The sequence below is a fragment of the Spermophilus citellus genome (genome assembly GCF_964194105.1).
Source record: "Spermophilus citellus genome assembly, chromosome: 4".
Lineage (NCBI taxonomy): Eukaryota > Metazoa > Chordata > Mammalia > Rodentia > Sciuridae > Spermophilus > Spermophilus citellus.
The window spans coordinates 135,432,263-135,444,528 of record NC_138185.1 but is presented as its reverse complement, the minus strand read 5'-3'; the positions used below and the strand labels follow the sequence as shown (position 1 = coordinate 135,444,528).

General features: G+C 42.9%; 1 protein-coding gene across 27 annotated transcripts in view; it reads right to left on the bottom strand.

Moving 5' to 3' along the window:
* PPIP5K1 (diphosphoinositol pentakisphosphate kinase 1) overlaps positions 1 to 10,855 on the bottom strand; it is a 44,325-nt gene extending 33,470 nt beyond the window's left edge. For 23 of the 27 annotated variants that reach the window (XR_014021688.1, XM_081292073.1, XM_081292077.1 and 20 more), the window contains exons 1-14: positions 10,807 to 10,855; positions 5,352 to 5,526; positions 4,701 to 4,896; positions 4,189 to 4,279; positions 3,880 to 3,965; positions 3,412 to 3,566; positions 3,170 to 3,271; positions 2,348 to 2,509; positions 2,128 to 2,249; positions 976 to 1,077; positions 642 to 728; positions 464 to 539; positions 227 to 336; positions 58 to 140 (exon numbers count right to left, since the gene is read on the bottom strand). Coding sequence is in view for 26 of the 27 variants with exons in the window: in XM_081292073.1 (XP_081148199.1) it covers positions 58 to 140; positions 227 to 336; positions 464 to 539; positions 642 to 728; positions 976 to 1,077; positions 2,128 to 2,249; positions 2,348 to 2,509; positions 3,170 to 3,271; positions 3,412 to 3,566; positions 3,880 to 3,965; positions 4,189 to 4,279; positions 4,701 to 4,896; positions 5,352 to 5,498 (1,519 nt within the window). In the remaining variant the exon portion in view is untranslated. Of the gene's footprint in view, positions 1 to 57; positions 141 to 226; positions 337 to 463; positions 540 to 641; positions 729 to 975; positions 1,078 to 2,127; positions 2,250 to 2,347; positions 2,551 to 3,169; positions 3,272 to 3,411; positions 3,567 to 3,879; positions 3,966 to 4,188; positions 4,280 to 4,700; positions 4,897 to 5,351; positions 5,527 to 10,518; positions 10,555 to 10,806 lie in introns of those variants that run through there. The other 4 variants (XM_081292064.1, XM_081292070.1, XM_081292062.1 and 1 more) reach the window with 4 other exon arrangements.
* Between the last annotated feature and the right edge of the window lie 1,411 nt (positions 10,856 to 12,266).

Here is a 12,266-nt window from a genome sequence, read left to right as displayed (position 1 = left end):
CTCTACAGGTTTGAGAACAAGAGATGCGAATGATAATTGAAAGAGGGGCTATCTTACCTTGCCCCTCATTAGAAGCTTTTACTCCATGAGGGTAGTAAGTCAACTGCACCTTCCGGTTGATACCTGAAAAGTGACCATACCTGCAGGATACAACAACAGTTTACTTTGTGCCCTAGTACCTCACTTCTCACTGTTACAGGCTCCCTTCTGCTATCCCCTTTCTCACATCTCCAACACGGACTTCAGCTGCTCTAGCTTCCCAGTCTTCTCCTCGATCTCACCACTTGGTTCTTTCTCTAGTTCAGCCAACAGCAGCCTTGTGATGTCCAGGACCTCCTAGAGGAAATAATAGGGTCTCCATGTAGGAGGCCATGTCCTTGAGGCTTGCCCTTCCACCCTATCTCTTATCAACCCCACACCTTTTTTCTCCTAGCACTCAATCTGGTGAGATTCACCACCTTACCTGAAGCTGCTCAGGTCGCTTGAGTTTTAATTTCCCTGTCTTGTATCCACCATGTTTTTCAAATAGAGTAAAAAACCTGAAGAAGTAAGGAGCAAGACAAATCAAGCTTTTGGGAGCTGTCTGTTCTCTACCCAATCTCCCTCACAAAGACCTGTCTACATTTGGACATTTCTCCTACCTTGGGTGTGTCACCTCCATCTTCATCTTCTGTTTGGGGGTACGATCCCCGTGACGGATAATTGCAATGACACAACGAAGCTCCATCCTAAGATAAGGAATGTTCTCAGAGCCTCTCTCCTATCCCAACCTCCCATCACCTCCCATCCTCACATCATACTTGACACGTCATAGAACAGAGGAGCAAGGATCTGAGATTAGGGATAGAGGTACTGATAAGGGGACTACTTAGAAGAGACCCAGGCTCTACCTGTTAGATGGCATGAGTCAGGAGCAACCACTGGTCTGGCTTAAGGAATCCCAAGTGTTACTCCAGATTTTTTATTTTCACTTACATAGTGCCAGATGTGGTGGGAACAATAGGAATGTCCTCAGCCTCTGTGGGAATGGACCATGGGATCTGGAACTGTGGGGCAAGTTCCCGCATAATGGTGTTTCTAGAAGGAGAAATATGAAAAAAATGTGAAAATAAACAAATCAGTACTATAAATCTGAATGAAGCGCACAAAAACAAGAATGTGACAGAAGAATACATTAATAAAACGTTTGAAAACATGCAAACATATACCCTCATATAGGTGGTAGAAATATAAATAAATGCAAATTAAGGACTGTGGTTCCCTCTGGACATGGAAGAGGGGATGTAACCAGGGAGGAGTGTAAGGGGCTTCAACTATATTCTTTTTTTTTTCCCCTTTGTTGCAGTGCTGGGGATTGAATCCAGAAGTGTTTGGTTTTTTGTTTGTTTGTTTTTGAGACAATCTCACTAACTGGACTCAATCTTGCAAACCTCCTGCCTCAGCCTCCTGAATCACTAGAATTACAAGTATGCACCACTGTACCTGGCTCACCTATATTCTTGTTTATTTCTTAGGCTAGTAAATGCTCAGCCAGCACTACTATATTCATGGATGTTCACCATGTTCATTACTCCTTACATATTTTTGAATAGTTTAAACATTATATGATGATTTTTTTAAAAAAAACAAGTTGCAGAACAGTTTCATAATATGATCATCTTAAGTAAAATAAATCTAGTTTATTTATACATGGCAGAAAAAGATAATCTGTTATGTCTAAAGCTGTTAACAGTTATCATCTCTGAGGATTGCAGCACTGGGAAAGCATAGGGATGAGAAGCCCTTTTGCTTTTTTTTTTCCTTTTTCACTCTTAAATCATTTTTGCAATATTTTTTGGAGGGAAGGGTACCAGGGATTGAACTCAGGGGCACTTGACCACTGAGCCACATTCCCAGCCCTATTTTGTATTTTATTTAGAGACAGGGTCTCACTGAGGTTTTTAATGCCTCGCGTGGTTGCTGAGGCTGGCTTTGAACTTGTGATCCTCCTGTCTCAGCCTCCCCAGCGGCTGGGATTACAGGCAAGCACCACCACACCTGGCCCTTTTTGCAATATTTTTTAAGAAGCAAAACTTTCCGTCTCTTTCCTCTAAGTTCATTCTCTCAGCACAGACTACTGTCTCTTACCCCAGAATCTTGGCACAGTCATCATAGTACTTCATTGAGTTCTTGACAAAACTGAAGCCATTGACATCACACACAAAAGAATGACCATTGGCACGAAGAAGGTCAAATCCACAAACAGTTTGCTGCAGGAGAAGGAGACAAGGAGAATAAAAGATTCTTTCCCAGACTTCTGCTCCTATCTGTCTCCCTCATTCCACAAATGCCATGGTTCTTCCCCTACCTTAAAAGCTACGCAGACCTTCCTGGCCACCAGCTTTTCCATGGCAGTCAGCATGACTGGATATCGAACCTCTTTCCCCTCACTGTCTCGTTCAACCTTTCCATCCAAAGCTGGAGATTTTCTAGCTTCAGCATGGGCATAATCTGGCCCCACTGTATACACCTGCAGGTACATAGCATCACTGAGTATGCCCACAGCTCACCCTGTATATGAGAAGACAATATGAGGACTAGGTCTGTAGACTAGTTTCAGAGTAAAAACAAAACAAAACAAAGTCAAAGCAAAAAACCCCTGAGTATTAAGAATAAGGAGACTGACATTATTTTTATTGAGCCCAACTGCAGAATTATTAGGAAGGCTTCTCCTTAGAACTCTAGCACTATTATCTAGTCCTCACTAAAAAGTAATTTATCGGGCTGGGGATGTGGCTCAAGCGGTAGCGCGCTCGCTTGACATGCGTGCAGCCCGGGTTCGATCCTCAGCAGCACATACCAACAAAGATGTTGTGTCCGCCAAGAACTAAAAAATAAATATTAAAAATTCTCTCTCTCTCTCTCTCTCTCTCTCTCTCTCTCCTCTCTCACTCTCTCTTTAAAAAAAAGTAATTTATCAACACTACACCATTTCTCATGCCACCTTGCCCTTGCTCTGACAGTGTAAATAAGAATGTCTACATTCTCCATTCATTATCTTCACTTGAAATTGAAAGCCAACTGAATTCACATTTAATTTCTAGCACCCCTTCCACATGCACTGGCTTCCCAAGAACCTCATCCCCACCCAGACCTTTGTAACATCTTAAATCCCTGTGTCCACCATAACCTTGACATCTGTGCCATCTGTTGGCATAAACTCCTCATAGATGTATGACCCTGTCTTTCGGACACTGCTTTCAGGAGAGTAAACGCTGCTTCGGCTGCCAATCTTCAGGAAGAAAAGAAAGGAAAGAAAACATTGCCTCAATCCACCACCCTATCCCCAAATCCTTCAGCCCCCTTCTTCACAATATCATCCTCACCCTTCTACCTCTCTAACTTCCCAGAGGCTCATATGTCCCCACCCACCTTACGGAAGAGGCGCTGGCTTCCTCCTCCAGCAGAGCTGGGGTAATAGATGTAAACATTGTGGTCCTCTGCACTCACTGGCTTCTCCACGAAGGGCTTAGGAAAAACGGCTCCATTGACCTCTACCTGGTCTTCACCTTCTATCAGGTTGCACTCTAAAAGGTGGGAGTGTGTAGGGCCTAAGGTTATAGAATATTTCCAACTCCCATTTCCCTGGGGTTTTAATCTTTACAACCCTCAAAATTTTATGGCCATCTCTTAGTAACAGATATAGTAATATAGATATGTGGTATATAGCTATGACAGTATCTATGTAAAAGGTCTGAGTCTTTGTCCAAAGACCCGTGGTTCTTATCCTACCCATAATCCAATAACCAAAGTCCCACATAGATAGGTGGTATATAGGAGATATTTAGAGGACAGACACTGGGATAAGTCTTGGAAAGCAAGGCAAGGGCAGGTACTCACCTTCTGGCCGGGCAGGGTCACGGTTGAGCACGGCATATCGAGGCAGATCGATACCTTCTTCCTGCAGGATCCGGTACACCTCTCTCCTGTCACCCCCAAATAAATTTAGCTGGGAGAAGTAGGGACTGACTAAGGGAAGAGGCTAGGGATATCATTTGCATAGGAACTGGAAGATACCAGGGCACAGAACTCAATAGGGTATGATACAAAAATTAAACATGTTTGTTTGACTCTGCCCCTCCCAGAGTGGTTCCCCAAATGGGCACGATCTCAGGGTTACCCATCCCACTGGTCCACAGAAAGCTATACCTATCTTGGATGTAATACTGCATGGCCAGATCATTGATAAGAAAGGGATTTCGAAGCTTGGAGTAAGCAACAGCTTTGTCCAGAGGAAAGCCTGGGATGGAAAAGAGGAAATAGACCAAACAAAGAAAGTGAAAGAGACAGGGTAAGAAAATGGCGAGAGAGACAGAGATACATTAAAGGTCATAGCTGATACTGAGCTCCTCTACCCATCCAACCCTTTACTTATTCCTCTGTCCAGTTTCCTAAGTCTAGGGTATTCATCAGGAAAAAAGATTATGTTTAAGATCCTTCCAGAAACCCAACTCTGTCAGAGATTCTGAGTTTTAGAGCTATCCTGAGGCTTAATTACACCCAGCAACTCCTCCAAGATGTAGGGAAAGCAAATCCCTTGGCACTGTTCTCTAGTGTTGGGAGGAGCTGATGGCCTTTTTACTAATAAGACAGTAAGAACCTCATTCCCAATCCAACATTCCCACCACCATCCTTTCCTGTCTTTCTTTCCAGATACCAACCTTTAGAGTGAAAAGAGATGAGGCAGTGGCAGGATGGCCAGTTTTCCACAGGTTCATTGAGAATAACATCTTCTCCCAGGATGATAACGGTCAGGTAGTCAAATCTGCAGAGTCGCTCTAGGATTTGGGTCATTGGCTTAGACTTGGATTTCTTGGTCATGGCACAAATGCCAACGATGATTTGAGGTTCAGGAGGCTACAGAGAAAAAGTACTCTCAGGAATATAGGAACTTCCCATCTATATTACCCTCATTAAGGAACACAATATCATCTCTTTAGGGCACAGTTTCTTCTCAGGACTTTTGACACTGGGGACCAAGGATGCCTACTAACTTTGGTCTAGGTTGAGGCATGTCTAGGGATTACTACTGTCTACAGAATAGGAGCTTTCCACTATAGGAAATATATGCTCAAGCAGAAGAGTCAGAGAACCAATAATCATGAGACAATAGGAGAAGGGCAAAAGGGCAGGGGTTTCAAAGAGAAGCAAATAATCATCTCACTGTCCCTCCCCTAAACCAGGATAGGGCTTGTTTATGACAGACAGTCTATATATTTGGAAAGAGCAGAGAGATGTCTCTATCCCATAGGATCTCAAGTCTCTATGATGGGGGCTCCAACACCAAGTTACATCATTTTCCCTAATCTTACCACTTCATCCTCCTCGTCCTCCAGGAGCTCACTGTCACTCTCTTCTGTCCTCATGCCTGTTCCACGAGTGCCCAGCCCCTCATCTCCAGCTCCAAGGAAGAAGTGAGCCGTGGTGCTCTCGTCCTCATTGGCCGTCAATGACCACATCCCCGCCGGAACACCCACTCATCCCGTTCTGCAGAGAGGGGGTACCCCATCAGTTCAGAATCTAAGCCTTCAAGCAATGAGTGGGAATTGGGTATGGAGAACTAGAAAATAAGGGGACTACATGGTACAAGTGGAAACAGGAAACAAAGCTATGTGAAAGAAAGGTCAACAAGAAGGGAGGCTGTGGGCAATGATTTGAAATTTAAAAAAAAAAAAAAAAGAACTGTAAAAGAAAAGTTTCCCTTTTCTTCCCTGATCATCTCACAACCTAACCAAGCTAAGAGGATCTGGAGATTAAGACTTTCAGTGCTCGCATGTCCCTGATTCTGCCAGCAGGAAACAATGTTAACTTCAGGTAGCAAATAGGAAAGACAGTTCTTCAAGGAAGGCTATTGTTGATTCCTTACCAGAATAGAAAGTGACATTTCAAATTCTGTATTCATTCCACAATATTTCTACCCTGTGCCACAGTAATTCTGAACTCAAGGATTTAACTCAGGAATAAAGGAATGAGACAATTCAGATGCCATTGCCCTTAAACTTCATCTTCGTTTCCAATAATTAACTCAAAAAAAACATTATTGAGGGGCTGGGGTTGTGGCTCAGAGGTAGAGTGCTCACCTAGGACATGAGAGGCACTGGGTTCGATCCTCAGCACCACAAAAATAAAAATAAAGGTACAACTAAAAAATAAATATTAAAAAAAAAACTGAGGGCACCCTCTGTTCTAAGCATTATAATAGAACATTAAAATTCCCAATGTCTCCCCTTCACCTCTTCCATCTTAAAAGACAGAAGCCCAAGTCCAGAAAATTAGTTCAAAAAAAGAAGTCTAGTGCTGGCTGGGAGGTAGATGATACAAGCATCCAAAGAGCAGTCTCTGGTCCATTCTGAAACTCTACTCTCAATGTCTTGTTACTGTCTCCTGATATCAGTACTAGTCTAGGACAAGGTCCTTCACATCAGGGAAAATGAGTCAGAACAAGCTGGCAGCTGCACTTTTATATATACACAGCTCGAGTAGTCTTTCTCAACCAGTTGTGATTTTGCTGCACAGGGGACATTTTTGCTTAGCATACCTGAAAAGGTGTTATTGGCACTTGTAAGAAGAGGGCAGGACACTGCTAAACATTTTAAAATGTATATGATATCCACATACAACAAAGACCCATCCAGTTCAAAATGTCAGTAGTGACAATGTACAGAAACCCTGCTGTAGAGAAATTCTCCTACATAAGACGACATGTTCTTTTTTTTTTTTTCAAGAGAGAGAAAGAGAATTATTTTTTAATATTTATTTTTTAGTTTTCGGCAGACACAACATCTTTGTTTGTATGTGGTGCTGAGGATCGAACTCGGGCCGCACGCATGCCAGGCGAGCGCGCTACCACTTGAGCCACATCCCCAGCCCAAGAAGACATGTTCTTAACCATCTTCCTCCCCTTCTTCTTTCTTCTTCTTCTTTTTTTTTTTTTTTTTTTTTGGGCGGGGGAAGGGGGAGGGGGGAGGGTACTGAGAATTGAACCCTGGGGCTCTTTACCACCAAACTACACCCCTAGTCATTTATATTCTTTGAGACAGGGCCTCACTAAGATGCCTCAGTCTCCCAAATTGCTGGGATTATAAACCTGTACCACTACACCCAGCTGTCCTTAATCTCACTGTTGCTAATGGAAAAAAAAAACTGAAAACAATTTAGATGTTATAAGTAGAAGAATGGATACAATGCAATAAATGAAACATACTAAAGTGAATCAGAATTTAGGAGGTTAACCAGGTGCAGTGGCAGACACCTGTAATCTCTGCAATTTGGGAGGATGAGGCAGGAGAATCTGTTTGAGGCCAGTCTTGGCAATTTACCAAGACCCTGCCTCAAATAAAAAATAAAAGTGCGAGATGTAGTTCAGTGGTAGAATTCTTGCCTAGCATGGGTGAGAAGCCCTGGGTTCAATTGCCAGTACCCAGGGGAAAAAAAAGTGAAATGAATCAGACCTAGCATGATGACACACAGTTTGTAATCCCAACTACTCAGGAAGCAGAGGTAGGAGGATCACAAGATCAAGGCCAGTCCTGGCAATTTAGAGAGACCCTGACTCAAAATAAAAATTTTAAAAGGCTGTAATGAATGAGCTTAGTGATAGAACTAGAAAAAATTAAAAGTGAACAGAGATATATATAACAAGTTGGCAGTTTCCAAGTGCAAACTGTAGAGATATGCATACAGTACAATTCCATTTGTAAAAACAAGCAATATTACACATTACAAAACCAGTGCTGGTCTAGGGCAAGGTCCTTCACTTCAGGAGCTAAGTGGAAAAAAGTCCTGCCTAAAGCCATATCAGTAAAAATATCTTAAGACATTAATTTGAGTCATATTGTTTGTATTGTATTGAGTACATATTGTTTATGACTGCAAAAATAATTACTAAAAGTATAAAAACATGGACTTAAAAGGAAGACATTGAATTTATGATTGTGGTTACCTCTGAGAAGAAAGGAGAATGGAACTGAGAAAGATTCACATGATTCACATGGTACTTCACAGCCTTAACTATAATGTTTATTTAAATTTTAAAAAGATCTGAAGCAAACACACAAAAGGCAAACATTTGCTAATAGTGAATTACAGGGATATTAGCATCTGTTATTATTTTCCAAAAATAAAATTGAGTCATACATCAGCAATTTTCCATGGTCTCCAGGAGTTCTCAGAAATACTGACAACTCTGATGAAAGCCACAAACTCCGTAAGTAAATGAACTAATTTAGTTTTATAGATTTTTAAAAGTCTTCAACAATTACTTTCTCTACTTTACTAGTTTTATTTTAAACTCTGTCATTATATTGGGGTTTTGCAGTTTTGATTAGGAAGTAATAGATGACCTTTACATAGACCTTGACCTTTCCAGTCTTCACCTGTTATCTCTATTGCTCAACCACCACAGGTATGACATTTTCTTAGACTGAACATTTCCACTTATGCACTGCAGGTCTCATACATGTACTCCTCCTCCTAATTTATAGTTATTTCTATTAATTCTTCTTTAGTGACCTGACCCAATTCCCATGACTTGCATTCCCAAGATTTCTGTACAGTTTAGGTAATTAGAATTTTGTTTCACTATTTAACCTTTCTCTGAATCAGGGGGTTTCTCTCATGTCTAAGATTCAAAATTCTTTGCCTTTTCTTTCTCTAAGCGCTTAATGAATTTTTACTGAATGTATAGTCATGCTCTTCAAATTCTATTACAACTCTGTAATGGGTGGTGGTGGCAAATAACAGAATGTAGAAGAAGAGTCTATTCAAGAATACAGACTTGAAAGGTCCAAATTCATATTTAACAAGGCAAAAATAGAAGGCTGACAGAAATAGCTATGAAATAAGCTTGGACTTATTTAGAAGTACCTCTGAGAGAAGCTGGGGTTTAATGTGGTGTTCCCAAAACCACTTCCCTGTTTTCTTTATTTTTATTTTGGTACAGGGATTGTACCCAGGACCTCACCCATGCTAGGCAAGTACTCCACCACTGGGCTACATCCCCAGTTTGTTTTTTGTTTTTGTTTTTGCTTTTATCCCCATTTTGAGACAGGATCTTTTTAAAACTGCCCAGACTGGGGCTGGGGCTGGGGCTGTGGCTCAAGTGGTAGCGCGCTCGCCTGGCATGCATGCGGCCAGGGTTCGATCCTCAGCACCACATACCAACAAAGATGTTGTGTCCGCCGAGAACTAAAAAATAATATTAAAAAATTCTCTCTCTCTCTTAAAAAAAAAAAAAAAAAAAAAACTGCCCTGACTGACCTCAAACTTTCTGCTTCAGTCTCCAAAGAGACTGGGATTACAGGACTGTGCCACAATGTCAGGCACCACTTCCCTGTTTTCTATGCTTTTTTTCCCTTCATCCTCTCCCCCAAATTTTCTTGCGGAAAAAAAACCTTCAGATTCTACACTGGGCAAAAGGGCGGACTAATTATGGCCTCAATAAATATGAAAAGAAGGAAGGAAGGGAAGGAGGGAGGAAAGAAAGACGAGAAGGTGGAAGGAGAAAGTGGTTAAGGTAAGCAGGAAGGAAGGGGCAGGCGATCTTCTCAGAAACATCTATGTTAACCAGATCTAGAGAGGTGAAAAGGGAGAATAAATAAACCATGTAACTTCTTTATCCCTTTGAATTTAGTGCTGCTTTTTGCATAGTTCCCTAATTTCCTAAATCACCTTGCACTTGATTGGAGGGCTCCATGGGTGATAAAGAAATACTTCCAACAGAAAAACTTCTCAGGCCATCAACACTATCTCCTTCCTACCTTCAAACAGTGGACCCCTCACTTCCTTCTTTTTTTTTTTTTTTAAATATTTATTTTCCAGTTCTCGGCAGACACAACATCTTTGTATATGGTGCTGAGGATCGAACCCGGGCCGCACGCATGCCAGACGAGCGCGCTACAGCTTGAGCCACATCCCCAGCCCTCACTTCCTTCTTAATGCACATTTTAATCCTCCATACTTACTCCCTATTCCTTCTGCCACCCTGTCCTGAGCATTAACACATTCATACTGCCTTCTTTCCCCTATTTGACTCTTCATTGATTTCCCCCAACCACTCCCCACACTGAGTGCTGTCCCCCATTACTAGTCAACTAATCATATTAATCCTCCCACTCACTGCTTCCCCGGAATTACACAGGCCTTCAAACCTTTACATGAGTCATCACACTCGGTTACATATTTATACTAAATCCTCAATGATTCCCCTACAATGGCTTCCTGAGATCCATTCTTTCCTCACACGACGTTCTTTGGAGGCTCGCCTCCTCCCTACAACAGTCCATTCCTCGAGTGGACCCACTCCCCTGTCCACTCCGCTCCCTCCCCTCCTTGCGCTGAGCCCCTCCCGCCCTGACCCTCCCCAGTCCACCCAGTCCCCGTCCTCCTAGAGCTGGCCCCCTCCTCCCTGCTCCTCTCCCCTGTACGCTCCACTCCTTCCGCCCCCTTGTAGGACCCTCTCTTCCTCACTCGGATCCTTACACACTCATCTCCTCTCTCGCTGACCCTCTCCTTCGTCCTCTCCTTACAGAGCTCGGGATCACGAATACCGCCCTCCCATCCGGACTTCTCTAGCCTTTACTCGCCCCCGCCTCACTCTCCCTGCGCTGACACAGAGGCCTCTCCGCTGGGCCTCTTTCCCCGAAGCTGCCCCCAACGGGTACTAACCACCGCCCTCCGCAAAGACCGAGCCCACTCCACCGCGCCCACCCCCTCAGATACCGCCCCCAGCCCCCAGCCACTCCCCCACCGCCCCCGGCCCGCACTCACCCGCCTCTCTCCGCTCGCACAGCCGAACCTGCCGGCAGCGACACCTGACAGTGGTCCAATCAAAGCTCGACTTCTTTGCAGTGCCACCAATCAGCGGAGGGCGCGCACCGGCAACAGTCAGGCTGCGTTGGCCGGTGCTTCTGCACACAGGAGGGTGGCTCCTAGTGGCTGCGGGCGGGAATGCAACCTGATGCCTTTCTACCTCTAATTTCTTACTGCGTCGCCAGAGTTCAGACTCTTGGTCTGAGACAAAGGCAGTGCGGTTTTGGGAAAAGCGAGACCCAAAGGAGAAGACAAGAGTTTGTGCCATTGCACCTCCTTGAGAGCAAAATCAGTCTTTTGTTTGTTTTATAAGACAAAACGGGGTAAAAAGATCCAATAAATATAGGCTGAAAATGTAAAATGCAAAGAGAAATGACAGGGAGAACAAAGACAAAAACAAAGAAGCATATTAAAAAGTTAAGAGAAGGAAAAAAGAGACTTTATTTTTTCCAGTACTGGGGATTGAATGAGGGCGGAGAGGAGAGAGTTCCCACCAAGCTACATTCCCAGTCCTTTAAATTTTTTATTCTGAGACAGGAGCTCTCCAAATTGTCCAGGCTGACCTCGAATTTTTGATCATTCTGTGACAGCCCTCCAAATAACTGAAATTACAGGCATGAGTCACAGTGCCTGGCTACGAAGAGACTTATTTTTTGTCGGATACAAGAAAATGGATGGACACAGAAGACTGGACAAGTTGATTCCTATCTCCACACCCTGTGTTTTCTATACCCTCCAAGCTGGGGATCTGCAAAACTGGATTTGAAATCCTGGTCTAACGTTTACAGTTGTGTAGCTTTGGGCAAGTCATTTAACTTCCCTGAGCCTCCATCTTTCTTAAAAGTAATATTAAAAGCCTAATTTAGGGGCTGGAATTGTGGCTCAGTTGTAGAGCTCCCACCTAGCATGTGTGAGGCACTGGATTCAATCCTCAGCACCACATAAAAATAAATAAATAAAACAAAGGTATTGTGTCCATCTATAACTAATTTTTATAAATTAACTAATTTATAGGGTACTGGTTATGTGAAAGTATTTTGGATATGTTTGTGTTTTGATTATTATCCTTGCATCTTCACTTGGGTTTCCTTTGTCAGAACAGTTACAAATTCTTCTTTGCAACCTTAGGGATATCGCCCCTTTGCCAGTCAGGTGCCTGAAGGTACTGACCCCCTACCCCAAAGCCAAACTCTCCTGAATGGAGAGAGATGATTCTAAGCATTGGCTCTCAGAAGAACAGATGCCTCCCTAGTTCATGCTCAGGCTCATACCTTCTCCATCACTCCAACCCTTCAAACAAGTTATTATAGTATCTTTCATGTATTTAATTTCTCTTATGCTCTCCATGAAAATATAGATTCTGTTCCTAGTCATACACTGGAATAATCCAATTTGATTCTGTAAAATAATATATATAT